The sequence below is a fragment of the Hylobates moloch genome, unplaced genomic scaffold (assembly GCF_009828535.3).
Source record: "Hylobates moloch isolate HMO894 unplaced genomic scaffold, HMol_V3 SCAFFOLD_19, whole genome shotgun sequence".
NCBI classification, from domain to species: domain Eukaryota; kingdom Metazoa; phylum Chordata; class Mammalia; order Primates; family Hylobatidae; genus Hylobates; species Hylobates moloch.
The window spans coordinates 2557957-2579633 of record NW_026652294.1 but is presented as its reverse complement, the minus strand read 5'-3'; the positions used below and the strand labels follow the sequence as shown (position 1 = coordinate 2579633).

The 21677-nt window shown below is 51.2% G+C and overlaps 1 protein-coding gene across 7 annotated transcripts in view; it reads left to right on the top strand.

Moving 5' to 3' along the window:
• TXNRD2 (thioredoxin reductase 2) overlaps positions 1-21677 on the top strand; it is a 64881-nt gene that overhangs the window by 11210 nt on the left and 31994 nt on the right. For all 7 annotated transcript variants that reach the window (XM_032138147.2, XM_032138145.2, XM_058431197.1 and 4 more), the window contains exons 3-8: positions 11297-11353; positions 12502-12646; positions 13288-13362; positions 15669-15747; positions 16240-16302; positions 20151-20221. In XM_032138147.2, coding sequence (XP_031994038.1) covers positions 11297-11353; positions 12502-12646; positions 13288-13362; positions 15669-15747; positions 16240-16302; positions 20151-20221 — 490 coding nt within the window. The remainder of the gene's footprint in view (positions 1-11296; positions 11354-12501; positions 12647-13287; positions 13363-15668; positions 15748-16239; positions 16303-20150; positions 20222-21677) is intronic.

Below are 21677 nucleotides of genomic sequence, written 5' to 3'. Positions count from 1 at the left end.
TTCGTGGCAAGGCCTCGAGGCTTTTAGGGCCCCTAGAGAGGGTGGTGCTGTCCAGAAAGTGTCCATGAGCAAAATGCACCGCCTCCCTGCTGGGGTCACCCCAGTGGCCTCTGTGTTGTGGCCCGTTCCCTGCCACTCTCCAGCTGTCTGCTGTACCCAGCAGCCACGGTGGCACTTCGTGGCTGAACTGCCTTCCTCAGCTCCAGCCCTTCAGCTCTTCCGCTTTACTCATAGTGACAGCCCCAATCCGACTAGTCTTAGCTCCCACCACTCACACCCTCCGCGGGCTCCCCACTTTCCTTCACATGCTTCTGGACAGTCCTCTCCTTCGCCTTAATGTGGCTGTCACCCTGCCTGCCTGCTCTCTGCACCTGTCCGGCTAGCTGCGAGGCTGGAGCTGCACCCTCCTGCCTGTCCCTGTCCTTGTTCTTAGTGCTGGCGCCTTCCCCCAGGGCTCATGGTCAGTTCTGCTGGCTGAGTCTTGTACTTGGCCTAGCACCCATTGAGTAAAGATGTTGGGCAAACGGGCTGGACCCAGAGGTGTCCAGAGACGACACCTTGCAGTTCTTTACTAACCCACGTGATGCACAGGCCACCAGCACTTTGCCGGAGTCTGTGCCCTGCTGTAGGAGTTCCTGGTCTGCTCTGGCCATGTCTAAACAACGATAAGGGGGCAGGTGTGGTGAATGGGGAGGGGAGGGGATGAGAGGGAGGTGGGGCTGAAATGAGAGGGAGTTAACTGGGCACTTTGGCCCTGAAGTTGTGCTTCTCTGATGTCCAGTATTGGGCTTTAGAAGTATACATGGTGTAAAAGAAATCCACTACTCTTGCTCCATGGGGGCTGGGGAGTGCGTAGGAACCTGGGAAGTCTCCTGGCCTATTGGGGATCAGCAGAGGCACCCAGGATCAGTGCCACACTGTACTCTAAGAACCACTCCCAGAAACGGATGGCACAGGGAGCCACGAGGCCTAGTGCTGTTCCTTTTAGCAGACCGGGCACCTGGGCTGTGTGTTCACTCCCATGCTGGGAGTGACCAGCTGCAGAGACCTGAGTCCCCTTTAATCTGGAATGTGGACAGCTCCTGGGTATGTCTCCGCCTTTCATGAGAGTGGCATTTCCCTGCAGAGGATGACGTGGTTTTGCGGCTTTTTTGAGATGAACTGTACCTATTAAAATGGGCAACCTGATCATTCTTGACATGTGCATGTGTCCGTGCAGCCAGTACTGCAGTCAAGATTGGCGAGTGTGTCCTCCACCCCGTTAGTCCGCCGGGGCTGCCATAATAAACAGACTGCCATAACAGACTGGGCGGCTGAAACAACACATGCTTATTGTCTCTCAGTTCTGGAGGCTAGAAATCATCAAGATGCGGGCAGGGCTGGTTTCTTCTGAGACCTGTCCCTTGGGCTGTAGATGGCAGTCGTTGTCCCTCTGTGCATGTCTATGTCCTAATCTCTACCTATACCTGTCCTAATGGATCAGGTGGATGCCCTCTTATTTTGTTGGCTTTTTATTGGAGACAGAGTCTTGTTCTGTGTCCCAGGCTGGAGTGCAGTGTCGTGATCTCAGCTTACTGCAACCTCAAACTCCTGGGTTCAAGCCATCCTCCTGCCTTAGCCTCCCAAAATGCTATTACAAGTGTGGCCACTGCACCTGTATATGGCCTCATTTTTTTTTTTTTTTTTTTTTCTGAGACAGAGTCTCACTCTGTTGCCCAGGCTGGAGTGCAGTGGTGCGATCTCGGCTCAGTGCAACCTCTGCCTCCCGGGTTCACACCGTTCTCCTGTCTCAGCCTCCCGAGTAGCTCGGACTACAGGCACCTGCCACCACACTTGGCTAATTTTTGTATTTCAGTAGAGATTGGGTTTCACCATGTTGGTCAAGCTGGTCTCGAACTTCTGGCCTCAAGTGATCCGCCTGCCTCGGCCTCCCAAAGTGCTGGGATTACAGGCATGAGTCACCGCCTCCAGCCAACTTAATTACCTTTTTGAAGACCCTGTCTCTAAATACAGTCACATTCTGAAGTGCTAGGGTTTAGGGCTTCCACACAGGGATTTTGAGGGGATATGGCTCAGCCCATAACACCCCAACATTTTCTGAAACCTTGGCAATCCCTTCCGGCTTCCCCTGCTCTGCATCCCAGGCAACCAGGCATGTGCTGTCTGTCACTATAGTTTGCATTTTCTATAATTGCGTATAAACGGAATACTGCTGTATGTCATCTTCCTCTTCTGGCTTCTTTCACTCAGGGTAATGACCTTGAGACTCATCTTCGTTGGCGCGAGTGTCGATGGTTTCTTGCTTTTCATTGCTGAGTAGTGTTCTATTTATGGCTGTGTCGTTTTGTGTACGTGTTCCCCTGTAGCTGGACACTTGAATTGTTTCCACCTTTTGGCCATCGTGGACAATACTGCTGTGAACATCTGTCTGTGTGTTTGTGTGGATATATGTTTCAAATTATTTTGGGTAAGTGCCTAAAAATGGACCAGCTGAGTCGTGTGGTATATCTCTTATTTAGGTGTTTTTTCATTTCTTTTAGCAGCATTTTGTAGTTTCTTTTTTATTCAAGTTTTTTTAATTAAAAAAAAGAAAGATGAGGCTCTCTTTGTGTTGCCCAGGCTGGTTTCGAAATCCTGGGCTCAAATGATCCTCCCACCTTGGCCTCCCAAAACATTGGGATTACAGGAATGAGCCACCGTGCCTGGCCTGTAGTTTTCAATGTATACGTCTTTCACATATTTTATCAGATACGTCCCTAAGTGTTTCATATTTTTAGAATAGTTTTATTGAGATATACCTTACATTACGTATGCGTTTGTCCCTCGGTACCTGAGGACGATTGGTTTCAGGACCCCCTGCTGTTACCAAAATCCATGGACACCGAAATTCGTGCATACTAGAGTCAGGCAGTCGGCCCTGCAGCACCCACGGATACAGAGTCAGCCCTCTGTATATATAGTTTTGCATCCTGTGAATACTGTTTTTTTCTTTTTCTTTCTTTTCTTTCTTTTTTTTTTTTGAGACAAGGTCTCACTGTATTGCCCAGGCTGCAGTAAATGGCGCAATCTCGGCTCACTGCAACCTCCACCTCCCGGGTTCAAGCGATTTTCCCACCTCAGCCTCCCAAGTGGCTGGGACCACAGGCACCACCATGCCCAGCTACTTTTTGTATTTTTTGGTGGAGATGGGGTTTCGCTATGTTGCCCAGGCTGGTCTTGAATTCTTGAGCTCGAGTGATCCATCTGCCTCAGCCTCCCAAAGTGCTGGATTACAGGCATGAACCACCACGCCCAGCTGAGTACTGTATTTCCAGTCCGAGTTTGGTTACAGATTTGGAACTTGCTGATATGGAGAGATAATATATATATTTTTTTGAGACCAAGTTTTGCTCTTGTCACCCAGGCTGGAGTGCAATGGCACAATCTCAGCTCACTGCAATCTCTGCCTCCCGGATTCAAGCAGTTCTCTTGCCTCAGCCTCCCGAGTAGCTGGGATTACAGGTGCCTGCCACCACGCCCAGCTAATTTTTGTATTTTTAGTAGAGACGGGGTTTCACCATGTTGGCCAGGCTAGTCTCGAACTCCTGACCTCAGGTGATCCGCCCACCTCAGCCTCCCAATCACAGCTAGGATTACAGGAGTGAGCCACTGCGCCCGGCCAAAATTTGTGTTTTTAAATGTATGTTTAACAATTAAAAAAAAAAAAATCCATGTATGAGCGGACCTGTGCAGTTCAAACCTGTGTTATTCAAGAACATTTTAGTTTCTCCCCAAAATACCCTGTACCCATTAGCAGTCAGTCTCTTCCCACCTCTCCCCAGCCCCTGGCAACCATTAATCTACTTCCTATATCCATGAATGTGTCTGTTCTGGACATTTCAGCTGTTTTTGTTTGTTTGAAGACAGGGTCTGACTCTGTTGCCCAGGCTGGGGTGCAGTGGCAACATCTCGGCTCACTGCAACCTCCGCCTCTCGGGCTCAAGCAATTCTCCCACCTCAGCCTCCCAAGTAGCTGGGATTACAGGTGTGCACCACCACGTCCAGCTAATTTTTTGTATTTTTAGTAGAGACGGGGTTTCACCATACTGGCCAGGCTGGTCTCGAACTCTTGACCTCTCAAGTGATCCGCCCACCTTGGCCTTCCAAAGGGTTGGGATTAACAGGTGTGAGCCACCGTTGTTTTGTTTTTTGAGATGGAGTCTCGCTCTGTCACCCTGGCTGGAGTGCAGTGATGTGATCTTGGCTCACTGCAACCTGTGCCTCCCGGGCTCAAGTGATTCTCCTGCCTCAGCCTCCCGAGTAGCTGGGACCACAGACACACACCACTATACCCGACTAATTTTTGTACTTGTTGTAGAGATGGGGTTTCACCATGTTGGCCAGGCTGGTCTTGAACTCTTGACCTCAGGTGATCCGCCCACCTCGGCCTCCCAGAGTGCTGGTATTACAGGCATGAGCCACCGTGCCTGGCCTCTTTGCACTTTCTTAATGGTATCCTTTGTGCCACAAAAGTTTTAAATTTTGGTGAAGTCCAATTTATCTATTTTTTTCCTTTGTTGCTTATGATTTTGGTATCATAGCTAAGAAATCCAAGGTCACAAAGATTTACACCTGTGTTTTCTTCTAAGCGTTTTATAGTTCAAGCTCTTACAGTTAGGTCTTTGATTTATTTTGAGTTGCTTTAGGGTTTATGGCATGTACCTTAACTTGCCAGTCTACTCTTAAAAGAGCATACATCTATTCCACCCCTCTTAACCTTCATTCTATGTTATTGTATCGTGTGTTTACTGTTACATGTTATAAATCCACAATACATCATTATTATATTTGTTTAAAATATACTTAAGTCGTGTGAGAAAATCTCACATACTCACCCATGTATTTCTGTGCTCTTCATTCCTTTGTGAGGATCCACATTTCCATCTGGTATATTTCTTCTACCTTAAGGGCATCCTTTAGCATTTCTTGTAATATGGCTCTAGGGGTAATGAATTCTTTCAGCTTTTGTATGTCTGAAAACATCTTTATTTTGCCTTCTTTTGTTGTTGTTTTTTTTTTTTTTTTTGAGATGGAGTCTTGTTCTGTCACCCAGGCTGGAGTGCAGTGGCGCGATCTTGGCTCACTGCAAGCTCTGTCTCCTGGGTTCGTGCCATTCTCCGGCCTCAGCCTCCTGAGTAGCTGGGACTATAGGTGCATGCCACCATGCCCGGCTAATTTTTTTGTGATTTTAGTAGAGACGGGGTTTCACTATGTTAGCCAGGATGGTCTCTATCTCCAGACCTTGTGATCCGCCCGCCTTGGCCTCCCAAAGTGCTGGGATTACAGGCGTGAGCCACCATGCCTGGCCCCCCCCCCCCCCTTTTTTTTTTCAGTACTTTAAAAATTTTGCCCCTCTGACTTCTGGCTTGCATTGTTTCCAGTGAGAAATCCGCTACTATTTTTATCTTAGTTTCCCTGTAGTGTGTCTTCGTTGCTTTTAGGATTTTCTCTTTTCATTGGCCTTAAGCAATGGTTTTTACTTATGGTGTGCCTTGATGTTGTTGTGTTATTATTATTTGTTTTGCCAGAGTTTGTTGAACTTCTTGGTTCTATGAATTTTTAGTTTTTGTGAAGTTGTGAAATTTTTTGACCATTATTTTATCAAATAATTGTTCTGTCCCTCCCTCTTCCCCTGACATGTGGGGACTTTTAATTCCATGTATATTAGGCTTCATGAAGCTTCCCCAGAACCTACTGATGCTCTTTTCATTAGAAACATTTCTCACTCTGCGTTTCATTTTGGATAGTTTCTATTTCTATGTTTTCAAACCCACCAATAAAAGATTCTGCAACATCTGACCTGCCATTAATCCCGTCCAGTGTATTTTTCATCTTCTGTATTGTAGTTTTCATCTCTACAATCCAGCTTGAGCCTTTGGTTATATCTTCCATGTTGCTCCTGCACTGTTTGAACATGCAGAATGGCTAGTGGGGCAGTGAGCTGAGGAGAAGGGTCGGAGGGGAATCTCGGCTGTTGGGTCTACGGGTATGATGGAGACCATGCAGCTGAAAGTAAACTCACCCCTTCTGCTTCAGTGTGAAAGGCCAGGTGAAGATACTGCGGCTGATGAGGCTGGGCCTTAGGGTGCGAGGGGTGATGGAATCTGCTTGTGGGCAGGAGATGTGGCTATGTGGCTATAAAGGATGAAGATGAACGCCCTGTTTGCTTTTCAGCCTCGCTTGGATCAAGGTTAAAAGGCCAGTTGCGGCCTTCTTGGTGGAAGAAGGAGAGAGATAAGGCACTGTTCTCCCCTTTGGAGGGTCTGGGGATACACTCATGCATCAAAACCACTGAGGGCTGGGCGTGGTGTGTGCCTGTGGTCCCAGCACTTTGGGAGGCTGAGCTGAGAGGATCGCTTGAGCCCAAGAGGTCAAGGCGTAAGCAGGCTGTGATCGCACTGCTGCACACCAGTGCCTGGGCGACAAGGTGAGACCCTGTCTCTTTAAAAGAAAAAAAAAAAGCTTTTTTAAAATTAAAAAAAAAAATCAAGTCTACCCAAATGACCTACACTTGGACCCACAAACCAGGTACCCAAGCTACCAGGCAAGGCAGCTGCAGTTGTACCACTCACAAGTCCACAAGATTTGAAAAAAAAAGCCTCAGGGGTTTCAGTGAATGCTGTGTTAACTTTTTTTTTTTTTTGAGACATAGTTTCACTCTTGTTGCCCAGGCTGGAGTGCAGTGGTGCCATCTCAGCTCACTGCAACCTCTGCCTCCCGGGTTCAAGCAATTCTCCTGCCTCAGCCTCCCGAGTAGCTGGGATTACAGGCACCCACCACCACACCTGGCTAATTTTGTATTTTTAGTAGAGACAAGATTTCACTATGTTGATCAGGCTGGTCTCGAACTCCTGACCTCAGGTGATCTGCCCGCCTCGGCCTCCCAAAGTGCTGGTATTACAGGTGTCAGTTACCACACCCAGTCGGCTGTGTTAACTTCTATAAGTCAGATGTTTGATGCGACCGAGTTCAAGGCTGATACAGCCCAGAGCCAGGACAGGTTGAGAGCTGCCCATTTTTAGGGCCTCAGACTTCCTACTGGGAGCATCGAGATCCCTTCTGAACAGAGGTTTGGAGAAGGTGGGTCATTTGGAGAGAAGTGACCTAAACTATCCTAGCTGAAGGAATCTATCCTTGAAACTCATCATCGAAGGAATTCAAAAAGAGAAAAGGGAAAGGAAAAAAATAGTTTTAAATTTTAAAGAGTGGGCATGTGGGAGAGGGGGTGGAGATAGTTAACAGTTACAGGAAAACATTTCCAATTAATATGAGGAGGAATTTTATATTGGGAGAGTTCCCAAAATTAAATGGCCACTTGGGAAGGTAGTATATTCCCAGACAAAGGCACCAGGCATAGGTGAGCACTTGGTGAGAATGTTATGAAGGAGACTCAAACTTCAGGTAAGTAGGTAGAACAAATTGCATATAATATCCTTCCCGGCCGGGCATGGTGGCTCACGCCTGTAATCCCAGCACTTTGGGAGGCCGAGGTGGGCGGATCATGAGATCAGGAGTTTAAGACCAGCCTGACCAACATAGTGAAACCCCATCTCTACTAAAAATACAAAGAAATTGGCCGGGCATGGTGGTGCGCACCTGTAATCCCAGCTACTCAGGAGGTTGAGGCAGGAGAATCGCTTGAACCCAGGAGCTGGAGGTTGCAGTGAGCCAAGATCATGCCACCGCACTCCAGCCTGGGTGACAGAGCTAGACTCCATCTCAAAAAAAAAGAAAAAAAGATCCTTCCCACACCAAAAGTCTGTGGCTTTGAGAAGTAGCTACCATATAGTGCAAGTTGAGATGCATAAGAGGTTTATAAAACCACCCTGGAGTCGAAGGAGAGAGAACTTTTGGTAGGGAGTAAGTAGGTAAAAAGGGACCGAAAGGTCTGGGATCTTGAACACTGAAGGAGGAACAGTGTTCTGTGAAAAAGATTTGTTTTTAACATGTTAATTTCTTCAACAAACTATTCGAATACTTATTGTGGTCCAAGCTCTGGGCCAGGACCCGGAACAACAAAGACAAACCAGGACCAAAGCCCCTGACTCACGGAGTTCTGCAGTCTAGTTACCGAGACAGACACATGAACAGATAGTTTATCATATGTGATAAGGTGGAGTTGGGGCACAGAAGTGAGTCATCTAAGCAAAGAAATAAAAATAAAAAAATATGGAATAGTTAGAATACCTGTTTTATTGATCATTTCTGCTAATTCTGACATCTGTGTCTGTTCCAAGTCAGTCTCCATTGACTGATTTTTTTTTGTCCCCTTTATAGGTGTATTTTCCTGCTTCTTTGTGTGACTGGTAATTTTCGGTTGAATGCCAGACACTTGAATTTACCTTGTTGGGTTCTGGGCATTTTTGTATTTCTAGAAACACTATTTTTGAGCTCTGTTCTGGGATGCAGTTATGAAGAGTCAGTTTGATCCTTTTGGGTCTTCTGCAAAAGATTTGTTAGGTGGGTATGGAGCAGTGCCCAGTCTAGGGCTAATGATTCTCAACTACTGGGGCATGACCCAACGCCCCAGGAATTATATGCTTTTCCCAGTCCAGCTTCTGGGAACAGGCACCGTCCCCTGCCCTGTGTGGGCACTGTCCCTTCCAGTCCTTCCAGGTGGTTCTTTCTGGTCTCAGGTAGTTTCCCAAGACACATGCGCCGATCAGATCTCCCAGATTCCCTGGGCAGCCCCCTCCTCATTGTCTTCTATGCATGACCTCTGGCTGCCTCAGTCTCCCCCAGCTCTCAGCCCTCTCCTGTGCTGGACTCTCCCCATCTCCCCCGGCCTGCAGTGCTGGGTCCTGGAGACTCCCCAGGGCTCACCGTGTTTGTTTCCTCTCTCTTAGGTCCTTTGTTGCCTGACATGGAGTACCTGAAAGCCCGTTGTTTCATGCATTTTACCTGGGTTTTGGATTGCTTCAGGGGGAGGGTAAATCTGGGCCCTGCTGCTCCATCATGGTCAGATGTAGGAGTTACACACTGGCTTTTTGTTTTTTTTTTGAGACAGGGTCTTGCTCTGTCACCTAGGCTGGAGTGCAGTGGCACAATCTTGGCTCACTGCAGCCTCCACCTCCTAAGCTCAAGCCATCCTCCCACCTTAGCCTCCCGAACAGCTGGGACTACAGGTGCATGCCCCCACACCCGGCTAATTTTTGTGTTTTTTTGTAGAGACAGAGTTTTGCTATATTGCCCAGACTGGTCTCAAACTCCTGGACTCAAGCAGTCTGCCTGCTGTGGCCTCCCAAAGTGTTGAGATTATAGGCGTGAGCCACTGCGTCTTGTGGACATCAGCTTTTTTTTTTTTTTTTGAGACAGAGTCTCACTCTGTCACCCAGTCTAGAGTACAGTGGCACAATCTCAGCTCACTGCAACCTCCGCTTCCTGGGTTCAAGCAATTTTCCTGCCTCAGCCTCATGAGTAAGTGGGACTACAGGCGCCTGCCACCATGCCCTGCTAATTTTTGTATTTTTAGTAGAGGTGGGGTTTCACCATGTTGGCCAGGCTGGTCTCGAACTCCTGACCTCAGGTGATCCGCCTCCCAAAGTGTTGGGATTACAGGCGTGAGCCACCACGCCTGGGTGACATTAGCTTTTTGAAGCATCCCCCTTGGCCTGAGCTTTTAAATTGAGCGTGGGAATCCCATTATTACATTATTAATTCAGTGAGCAAAATGGATGTTTTTTTTTGTTGTTTTTTTTTGAGATGGAGTCTCGCTTTGTCGCCCAGGCTGGAGTGCAGTGGTGCGATCTCAGCTCACTGCAAGCTCCACTTCCCGGGTTCACGCCATTCTCCCGCCTCAGCCTCCCGAGTAACTGGGACTACAGGCACCCGCCACCACGCCCAACTAATTTTGTTTTTGTATTTTTTAGTAGAGGCAGGGTTTCACCGTGTTAGCCAGGATGGTCTCGATTTCCTGCCCTTGTGATCTGCCCACCTCGGCCTCCCAAAGTGCTGAGATTACAAGCATGAGCCACTGCATCCAGCCAAGCAAAATGGATTTTAAAAACGAACTCTTACAAAACTTTGTTCTAATCTTGCTTTCTAATAGCCACGAATCAAAGGCATTTTAGGGTTCACGAGATTTATGTGTGCACTGGGAGGCAGTCAAGTCCAAGGCCTGAAGTTTGCTGATGCAGTGCCCAAGCCCGGGCAAATGGAAGCTTGAAATTAGCCCTGGCTAATGTTTTTTTTTTTTTTTTTTCTTCTTTCTTTCTTTCTTTTTTGAGACAGAGTCTTGCTCTGTTGCCCAGGCTGGAGTGCAGTGGTGTGATCTCCACTCACTGCAGCCTCTGCCTCCTGGGCTCAGATGATTCTTTTGCCTCAGCCTCCTGGGTAGCTGGGGCTATAGGCTTGCACCACTACACCTGGCCAATTTTTTTCATTTTTATTTTTAGTGGAGACACGTTTTACCATGTTGGCCAGGCTGGTCTTGAACTCCTGACCACAAGTGATACACCTACCTCAGCCTCCCAAAGTGCTGGGATAACAGGTGTGAGCCACCATGCCCGGTCTTGGCGAATGGTTTCTGAGTTGGCTCCAGAAACTGTGGCCCTGGGTGGCCCCGCTGATGGCTGGGAGGGCAACTGGGTGGCTCTGCAGCAGGAAGTATGGTTTGCAGTCAGGTCTCGGCTCCTGTTCTGGGGCTGGCCCACCCTGGGGCTGCTGCGTCACTTCTCCTGAGCTTTGGTGTCCTGGTCCTGAGAGTGAGGCAGCGAATACCCACCTAGGGGGCTCCGGCTGGGATAGGAAGGGACAAGGGAGAGCCTCTGAGTCAGGAGCCATTCCCCGTGAGTGGCTACCTGGGGGATGCCACCCAGGGATGCTTGGGTGGGCACTGGGCTTATGGTGAACGTGAACGTGCAGGGGCAGGTGGGGCTGATGCCAGCACTGTGAGGGGTGGATGGTACAACGGCTGCGGGCCCTGAGAGGTCTCAGGGCTCCTGCCTATGGCAGCGCAGCTGGGTAAGCAGTGGCAGAAAGAGGCTGGAAGACTCAATGCAGAGCCAGCAGGCAGCGCAGCTCAGCGGGCCAGAGCACAGAGGCAGATCAGGGGTCCCTAGCATCGCGCAGCTCAGCGGGCCAGAGCGCAGAGGCGGATCAGGGGTCCCTAGCATTACGCAGCTCAGCTACTGTGTGGGCAGCCGCAGGCCCAGGCCCTGCCCACGCTCTTCTGGACCTCACAAGCCCCGAGGAGTGCCTGTTCTTGAGTCCTGAGCCAGCTCCCCATGCTCACCTGCTGCTCTCCTTATCCTTCCAGCCGCTCAGCTGGGAAGGAAGGTAGCCGTGGTGGACTACGTGGAACCTTCTCCCCAAGGTAGGCAGTACCCTATGGGAGCCGGGTGTCCTGGGGAAGGAGGTGGGAGGTGGGCCCAGTTCTGTATAGAGGGCAGCTGACACCAAAGTCCTTCAGCCCTGCTGTCCATGGTCTCTGGACAGTGTCCTGTTTCACTCATCATTACTTTAAATTTCTTCATCATTATCGAAAATGACTCTGGCCAGATGCAGTGGCTCACACCTGTACTCACAGTACTTTTGGAAGCCAAGGCGGGCCTTGATCACTTGAGCCCAGGAGTTCGAGACTGCAGTGAGCTATGATTGCACCACTGCACTCCAGCCTGGGCGACAGAGTGAGAACTTATCTCTAAATTTTTTTTTTTTTAATTGAGAAAGTCTCGCTCTGTCACCCAGGCTGGAGTGCAGTGGTGCGATCTCGGCTCACTGCCAACCTCTGCCACCCGGGTTCAAGTGATTCTTGTGCCTCAGCCTCCTGAGTAGCTGGGACGACAGGCATGTGCCACCATGCCCAGCTAATTTTTGTATTTTTAGTAGAGACAGGGTTTCACCATGTTGGCCAGACTGTTTTTGAACTCCTGACCTCAGGTTATCCGCCTGCCTCGGCCTCTCAAAGTGCTCGATTACAGGTGTGAGCCACCACACTCAGCCTAAAAATTTTTTTTTAATTAAAAATAAAAATAGGCCGGGCACGGTGGCTCACACGTGTAATCCCAGCACTTTGGGAGGCCAAGGCGGGTGGATCACCTGAGGTCGGGAGTTCAAGACCAGCCTGACCAACATGGAGAAATCCCATCTCTACTAAAAATACAAAATTAGCCGGGCATGGTGGCGCATGCCTATAATCCCAGCTACTCAGGAGGCTGAGGCAGGAGAATAGCTTGAACCCGGGAGGCGGAGGTTGGGGTGAACCGAGATCGTGCCATTACACTCCAGCCTGGGTAACAAGAGCAAAACTCCATCTCAAATAAATAAATAAATAAATGATAATTTTAAAAAACTGTTTTCATTTTTGAGTATAGTTATAGAGAGCAGATTCGTGTGGCATGTCAGCTGGGCTCTGTTAGAGTTACAAAGCAACTTAAAGGAATTCCAAACACTCTAGAAGAACAGGGAAGCCTCCAGCCGTCACCTGAACATAAATTCAAGTGTGCTCTTCCCACGTGCCAGGCACTCGGTGGGGCCTCGGCGGCACCTGCGTCAACGTGGGCTGCATCCCCAAGAAGCTGATGCACCAGGCGGCACTGCTGGGAAGCCTGATCCGAGATGCCCCCCACTATGGCTGGGAGGTGGCCCAGCCTGTGCCGCATGACTGGTAAGGACCTGGTGCTGTGGCATTCCAGTGCTTTTCTTCTACTCTTGGGTGGAAGAGGAAGAGGAGACTTATCCTCCATGAACCCTCATGGGGAGTGCGCTGTAGGATGGGTTTCTCAGCCAGGGGCGACTCCGCGCTGTCTGCCTCAGACATTTGGGAATGTCTGGAGACAGTTTTGGTTGTCACTGGGGAAGGGTTTGCTCCCCTTTGCGGGGAGCCCAGGGATGCTACAGCCATGCACAGCACAGCCCCACCAAGAACAGTGCATCTCCAAGGCCAGGAGTGCGGGTGGGAGGCCGCTTCAGCTGAGCTCTTCTGGGAGGGGACCACGTGGCCCAGCCACACCCACAGTGGCTCAGATAGGCCTCTGCCTGCAGTGGGTAGCCTTTGAGGCACAGAGCAGCTGCACCTGGAGAGCCGTGGGTCAGAGCCCCTGTTTTCTGTGAGTCCAAAGGTCCACAGCCCCGAGCCTGGGACAGGCGGTGGCACGTAGGGATGGATGTCATGTTTTGCCACCTTTAAAAGCACTCTTGTTTTTTGATATTTCTATGAATGTACCATTTGAATCTAATAGTCCATTGTGAGGCCCTGCAGCTAACACCTGTGTTGTGGCTTTTACATTTTGTTTTGTATCTTCACAGGAGGAAGATGGCAGAAGCTGTTCAAAACCACGTGAAATCCCTGAACTGGGGCCACCGTGTCCAGCTTCAGGACAGGTACTGAAGCTCTCTCTAGGAGTGGGCCGCCCTCTGGGCCTTCTCTCGGGCGTTCCGTGCCTGAACACACGCTTACTTACTGTGCAGAGCATGCTCTGGCAGGCTCTGGGGGTTCACGTCCTGCTCATGGGTGGGGATGAGGACAAGGGGCAGATGGGAGTGACTGCAGGGGAAGGGGAGTCTGCCCTTTGCTGCTGAGCAGAGCCTGGAGGTGCTGTCGAGGAATGAGTGAGGCCACACTGGCAGAATGGCCAGAGCCCAGGGCTGCACAGGGAGGAAGCGCTTGGGGCTGGGAGGCCTCAGGCCAGAGAGCATGGACGTGGCTGGGCCTGGGGCTGATACGTGGTGACGGCCATCCCAGTGGCAAGCCCCCACCCCGTGAACCCCCTTCTTACTGCACACCTCCAGCTCCTTGGGTGTGGGTGCAGGGGCCTGGTGCTTTCCGCTGGAGTAAATGTCCCTACTTGGTCACCGTTCTTGTCAGCCCCTGGGGGATCTCTGGCACAGAGGCCGACGCTCCCCCGGCCTGCAACCTTCTCCTGGGGCTCAGCTGCCAGCACAGCAGATGCCTGAAACTGGTACCGCCTCTGGCCCAGCCTTTCTCCCGGGGCTGTGGAGGGGACAGTGGTCCTGCACAGGTCTGGTGGCTCTCCTCATGCACCATTTGCTTGGCCCCAGGGCGGGTTTTCCTGGGGCTTCACAGCAGGCAGCAGTTTTGTGCCCACTAAATCTAGGAAAGTGGAGCCAGGAAGCCAACTGCTTGCCCTCCACCTGGGCCTCACGAGCTCTCCCCTATCCAGGGAGCTAAGCCACACTGTGTTGTGGCGTTTCTGTGTTTCTTTGTGGGGCTCTGTATCCCCTGGTACAGTTTCCTGGGGGCAGCAGGCTCTGCCCTCCTTCCTCCCTGCCCTGGGCAGCTCCTGGGCGGGCACCAAACAGGCCCAGCCCACTGCCTGCTCTGGAGTCATCTGCAGAAGGAGGCTGGGGTGCACTTGGGCTGTTTCTGCTTTTTCACTCTTCTGAAAAGTGCTGCCATGAGCATTGCCTGGCTGTGTCCCACGGCTGCTTCCTGGCTGTCGAGGTGATTGAAGGACTCTTGCTGTAGGAACTTCACGCAGCTCAGACAGCCCATAGAGGCGCAGGCTTGCCAGTGGGGAGAAGGCAGGCTCAAGCAGGAGGTGGAGCCTTCCCAGAACCCTTGCTGCAGCACAGTCCTTTTGTCATTAGAAAGTGCTGGTCGGGTGCGGTGACTCATGCCTGTAATCCTAGCACTTTGGGAGGCTGAGGTGGGAGGATCACTTGAGCCCAGGAGTTGGAGACCAGCCTGAGCAACATAGTTTTGTTGCTACATCCCTACAAAAAATAAAATGAACTAGCCAGGTGTGGTTGCCCATGCCTATAGTTCCAGTTACTTGAGATGAGGCTGCCGTGAGCCATGACCGTGCCACTGCACTCCAGCCTGGGTGACAGAGTGAGAGGATGTCTTTAAAAAAAAAAAAAAAAAAAAAAAAAGGGGTGGGGCGCGGTGGCTCATGCCTGTAATTCTAGCACTTTGGGAGGCTGAGGTGGGTGGATCACTTGAGGTCATCCTGGCCAACATGGCGAAACCCCATCTCTACTAAAAATACAAAAATTAGCCAGGTGTGGTGGCGCAAGCCTGTAATCCCAGCTTCTCAGGAGGCTCAGGCAAGAGCTGAGGCAAGAGAATGGCTTGAACCCAGGAGGTGGAGGGTGCAGTGAGCCAAGATCGTGCCACTGAACTCCAGCCTGGGCGACAGAGTGAGACTTTGACTCAGAAAAAAAAATAAAAAAGAAGAAGAAGAAAGCGTGGGTCATTTGTTTCTGTGCACTATGCTCCCAGCCACCGTTTCGCCAGCCTTGTCGTGCCCATTCTCTTGGTGTTACCACACCCCTGAAGTCAGAAGGTGACACCATCTGGTGGGCACCACAGCTCCCTGCTGGAACATGTGTGGGTGATGAGGACTGTCCCCAAGAGAGGTCCAGCCACCTCTTGCTGCACACCAGGGCTGTACGTGGCCTCTCAGGACTGTGCTGAGCTGGCTTCTGTCCCTGCTTTGACATCTGTGGTTAACATGTCCCTGGGATCCCTGGGGGACAGGCGAGGTGCCCCCATATCCCCTCCATGCTTCTCAGCGTGGTTGCCGCTTGCCTCTTGGTCCATCTGAGCCACAGCACCAGGCCCTGCTGGGGGTGGAGCTCACTTTTACCAGTGCTCCCTATTTGATCCAGTTGGTGGGGTTTAATTTGCAGAGGAAATGTTTGAAAATCTTATCTTTATCTTTCAGAAAAGTCAAGTACTTTAACATCAAAGCCAGCTTTGTTGACGAGCACACGGTTTGCGGCGTTGCCAAAAGTGGGAAAGAGGTGAGCATCTGACTTACCCGTGTGGCTCCCTGTGGACCCTTCTGCAGACCTTGGGCACCAACTGCAGCTGTGTTTGGCCTGGGTGCTGTTCTCAGTAACATGTGCTGCTGGAATCGAAAAGGTGGCTTCTTTTGAGGCTGGGCACTTGTCTTTAACATGATCAAATAATTTGCTGCCCTGCTGCTCGGAGTGACATGGTAACAGGGTTGGTGACCGCACCCTCTTTGCAGGATTTTTTGGGGATTTGAGGGTGCCTTGAAGTGCTTGGAGTTAGAACATCTCCCTGTCCTTTCTGCCTGTCCCTCTCCCTCCAGGCTGATGGGCAGTTGATGGGATTCCAGCTCCACAGGGCCTCTGAACTGCTGGCCAAGGGTGCACGCTGCAGGGCAGGGGCCATGGGAACTGCTGGCCAAGGTCTGTGGTGCTCAGGCCCTCTGGTGGGGTGATCACCATGCACCTATCTGACCCACGGCTTTCTCTTTTTCTTCTCAGATTCTGCTATCAGCTGACCACATCATCATTGCTACTGGAGGGCGGCCGAGATACCCCACGCACGTGAGTGTCCCCAGAGCACAGCGTCCCTGCTGTGCTGGCCCATTCCCGGCCTCTTTGAGGGATATGCTTTTACACACATGCTTCCCACAGCAGCAGCTTGCACACCCTTTCCCCCTATACTCATTGTCATCACTTTCTGCTTTCCAATTCTCTTGAATCCACACTGCTGAAATGTGGGGTCCCCAGTGGCCTCCATGCTGCCAGATCCTCAGGACAGCTCTCATTCTGCTCTCTCCCTGCCCCGCTAGATCTGTCCCCTTCCACACCAGGATCCTGCTTCCTAAGTCTCCATTGCTGATTCCTTTTCCTTTCAGCCTCAGAATGTTGGAACATTCAGGATATAAGCCTCATTCTTCATCTTCCTCCTTCACGGCCCTCAGTTTAAAAAAAGTTTGAAATAAAATTCACACGCTATAAAATTTTGCCTTTTATAGGGTACAATTCAGTGGTTTTTAGTGCATTCACAGAGCTGTGCGGCCATCAGTCACCACCATCCATTGCCAGAACTGCTTCCATCATCCCCGAACTGATACTCTATTCCCATTAAACCCAACTCCCCAGTGCCTCCTCCCCCAGCCCCTAGCAACCACCACCTACTTTCTGTCTCTATTAATTTGACAACACTAGGTACCTCGTGTAAGTGGAATCGTACATGTAAGTCCTTCTCATGTAACTGGTACGTGTGTGTCCCTTAGTGACTCGTATGTGTGTGTCCCTTAGTGACTCGTATGTGTGTGTCCCTTAGTGACTGGCTTACTTCACTGAGCATAACATCCTCCAGGTTCACCTACATTGTAGCATGTGTCAGTATCATTCCTTTTTATGGCTAGATACTATTCCATTGTATGGATAGACCACATTTTGTTTATCTACTTGCTTGGGTAAACACGTGTTATTTCCACTTTTTAGCTATTATGAATAGTGCCGCTGTGAACATCTGCAAAGAAGTTTTTTGGTGGACTTCAGTTTTCACTTCTCTTAGGTTACACTTAGGAGCAGAACTGCCAGGTCATGTGGTAACTTTATGTTGAATCTTTCAAGGAACCTTTCAAGGAACCTCATACTGTTTTCCACAATGACTGCATTTTACATTCCTTCCAGCAGTGTGTAAGGGTCATGGTTTCTTGTTTCTTCACGTATCTTGTAATTTTTTTATTGAAAGCTGAACATTTCAAATAATTTAATGCGGTAACTTTGGAAACCAGATTCTCCCTCTGCCCCAGGATTCTGTTGTTACAGCTGCTTATTTGGTGACTTTTCGGAACTGACTTTGTAGACTCTTATTCTTTGTTGTATGTGGCCACTGAAGTCTTTACTTGGTTAGCTTAGTGGTCAGCTAAGAACTGCATGGAGATTTCCCTAAACTAAGAACTCTCCCGGTCTTTGCTGAGGGCTCTGTGTGCGTTTGGAGGGGATGCCTTCCACACTCAGCAGGCAGCAGACAGCTCTGCCCTAGCCTTCACTTCCTGCCTCTGCAGAGATCAAGGTCAGCTGGAGGTGAGGGTTCAGGACCTCCTTGGTCCTTCCTGATGTGTGCACAGTGCCGTGTGTGTGCCTTGCCTAGGTTCCCAGGAATATGCTGAAACCATTCAAAGCTCCAGCGGACATCTCATACCTTGGCTTTTCCTTTGAAGCTTTTTGGGCAGTCTGTTTTTGGTTCCAACTGTTACCTATCCCCTCAGGCAGCTGTGAGAAGAAAACCTCAGACAAATGCCCCCAGAGAGAGGCTTTTAGCCCTGGCTGAGCTCCAGTGAAGTTGGATAAAGATGACCCTATAGATGCTGACTCTGACTTTTCTTTGCAGGGGGATTTGAAAGACCCCAGCTGAGTTCTGCTCTCTCTGACATGTCACTGTTCAGGGCTGCCGCTGAGGTGGGAGTGGGACCAGAGTGAGTTAAAACACTCTGGAGCTCCCATTCTTACTCAGCTTCAGCTGTTTTTCCTGACTTTAAATGTTCCCTGTGTTGCTGCAAGCCTGTGGTTAATTTCCATAATTCTGAATCTCACAGTTCTTGCCAGTTTTATGGCTGTTTTTAACAGAGAGGTGAATAACTCCTGGCTCAGTCTTGTGGGTTGTGGGGGCAGAGTTGAAGGGGCCCCGGGGTGAGGGGTTGGGGGGCAGCTGCGGCAGGGAAAGCAAATGGCCTGGGGGTGTGCAGAGAGGTTTGGCTGAGACCAGTCCTCACGGGTCTCCCAGGGAACCGTGTGCTGCCTGCTGCAAGCCTCTAAGTAGGCTGCAGCCAAGCTCTTGAAGACCATGGCTCTCTCGTCCTGGAGGCCACACCACCTCTGACTTAGACCCAGGGGCAGTCCGGTGGAGGCAGGGCAAGGGGAGGTTCTGCCGCTTCTTGGATGTGACCCCAGCGTCCACTTTGTCCTGTGCTTACTGTGGAAACGGAAAGGAGCAGCCCCGAGGAGCACAAGCAGCCCCAGTCCTTACAGGCCATGGGACTTGTCTGGCCGCCAGGCAGCCACAGCAGCCTCTAGTGGGGGCAGGTTGCTTATGCACAGAGGTGGAGCTCAGGGCTACGTGGCTTTGAAGGATGACACTGTGCAGTTGTTCAAGGCAGCTGCTGCAGACAGGGTCCAAGTGATCCCGTCTCCTGGCAACTGGGCTCATGGTGGTTCTGCTTAAAGAAGGCCACAGCCATTTTCCAGTAGCCCGGTGGTCATTGGTCTTCTCTGAGGCCCCAGGGAGAGCTGCACATGCATCCGCACCAGGGAGCCCTGCACGGGGCCCTGGCCTGGCCTGGCCCGGCCCGGCCCGGCCTTGCTCTGCACCTCACAGGCAGCCCTGCAGGGGGGCCCTGGCCTGGCCCGGCCCTGCTCTGCACCTCACAGGCAGCTGCTGACGGCTCTTTGGGCCCACAGGGGATCCAGCAGGCACTCCTGGTCCTTAGGAGGCAGGCAGCTCAGGGCTGCTTCGCCCTCCGCGCCACGCCTTCCCAGGGTGTCTGCCAAGGCTTGCTTGTGTTTTAGTCCCTTTGATTGCCAGACCTTTCGGTTTTCCTTGAGCAAACCTGAGAAATTCTTGACTTTATTTTTTTTGCCAACTGGAAGCATAAACTGTTTGAGATCCGCTTCCTCCACCAGCACATCTTGTTCTCACAGCTGCTAAGGGGACGTTCACCCTGGGCCTCCCACCTGCTTGGCCGCCCCTCTTCAGGTGACCTGTATGATTTCTGGGCTCAGAGCCCGCCTGGGCCAACCCTTGAGAGTGTGAAGTCCGTCCTGGCTTCAGCCAGGTGCCCTCAGAGCTGCCCCTCAGTCCCTGCCCACCTCAGCCTGTGGCACTTACCCCCTGTGCCTCCCCTCCTCTGGCTGGCCCTATAGGCCACCCCTGCCGCACAGACACACCTGAGCTCTGCTGGCCCTGATTTGCTGACCTGTTCTCTCCCCACTTCCTCTCTCTGAGTTTGGACCTCCCAGAACCCAGGTGTTGCTCCCTGGGGCTGCATGCCCCTGTCTGTTTGATGTGTCTGTCCAGAACCTGGGCAGACTTGAGGGGGCCCAGCTGTCTGCCTGTATGGCCCCTGCAGTTGCTGTACCCACCTCAGGCCCCGTATCCTGCTCTGAACCAGGGTCAAGGGGAGGGTCCTGGGGAACAGAGGGGAAAGGTACCCTGCGAGGGCACCGGGCCCTGGAGTGCAGCAGCTTAGATGCAGACAGGCCACCTGCAGCCCCAAAGAGGCCACAGCCTGCAGACAAGGACTGGCAGCAGGGAAGCCCTGTGCGTGTGTGCCCTGGGACAGCTCTGGTTGATTCTACAAAGCTGGCATCCTCTTTAAGGAAGCCCCAGGGCAGGCCAAATGGAGCTCTTGTCCAAGGGGTCATTTCTGTCTTGACAGATCGAAGGTGCCTTGGAATATGGAATCACAAGTGATGACATCTTCTGGCTGAAGGAATCCCCTGGAAAAACGTAAGGCCTGCGTGTGCATCGTGGGGTCCTCTTTGTTCACCAGAGTGAGCACTGGGCCCTGAGAGCCTGTGCTGGTGCTTGGCTCCTGGGGCTTTCTTTCTGATTTACCCAAAAGAAGGAAAAAAGGCCTGTTATTTGTGGCCAGGTACGGTGGCTCATGCTTGTTAGCCTAGCACTTTGGGAGACTGAGGCGGGAGGATTGCTTGAGGCCAAGAGTTCGAGATCAGCATCAGCCTGGGCAATATAGTGAGACCTCAACTCTACAAAAATCTGGTTTTGTGTGTGTGTGTGTTTTTTTTTAGATGGAGTCTCACTCTGTTGCCCAGACTGGAGTGCAGTGGCACAATCTTGGCTCACTGCAATCCCTGCCTCCCAGGTTCAAGTGATTCTCCTGCCTCAGCCTCCAAAGTAGCTGAAATTACAGACGCCCACCACCACACCTGGCTAATTTTTGTATTTTTAGTAGAAATGGGGTTCACCATCTTGGCCAGGCTGGTCTTAAACTCCTGACCTCAGGTGATCCGCCCACCTCGGCCTCCCAAAGTGCTGGGATTACAGGTGTGAGACACCACATCCAGCCTACAAAAATCTGAAAATGTTAACCGAGCATAGTACTGTGCACCTGTAGTCCCAGCTACTTGGGAGGCTTTAGGTGGGAGGATTGCTTGAGCCCGGGAGGTTGAGGCTGCAGTGAGCTGTGATTGCACCACCACGCTCAGTCTGGGAGAGCGAGACCTTGTCTCAAAACTAAACAATAAGCCTGTGACTTGTGCCCCTCTACAGGGCTGTTGATGTACTCTGTCCTGTGGCTGCCTTGGAGGTAATAACAGGAATGCCATATAAAGGGAGTCAGCTGTTTGTTATCTAGGTCAGTGGTTGTCAAATGGGGTTCCCAGGAGCCCTGGGGTTCCAGTGGGTCCCATCAAGGACATCAGGGAGAACATTAAGGAGGGGAGAGCCAGCAATCCCTATCCCAGCCCTCATCTAACACCCGCACTGTCTTCTGGTGTGTACATTGGGTTTCCCTGAAATCTAGCAAAGACTCCAAAGGCCTCAGAAACAACATCTTGATTGTGGAAGGGAGGCTAGCAGCGTACGAGTGGCTCTCACTCCCCATGGGAGCAGGTGCAGAGTCACTAAGTGCATTCCGATTCCCACAGAGGGGGCCATCCCGAGGTCCCAGGTCCAGGCAGCTCCTGCCTGTGGGGTGTGGAGACTTCATGCTGGCAGGGATCAGAGAGGCCACCAGAGGGCGACAGAGGCTTGGTCAATAGCAGTCTCAAGCCTTCCCCGGAGAAAATACCAGTGGAAAAGGGTCCTACCTCTGTGTGTGCCCGAATGTGCATGCAGATGTGTGTGGTGTGTGTGTGTGTGAATGGTATGTGTGTGTGTGAGTGGTGTGTGTGTGGGGTGTGTGTGTGAGTGGTGTGTGTGAGTGGTGTGTGTGGTGTGTGTG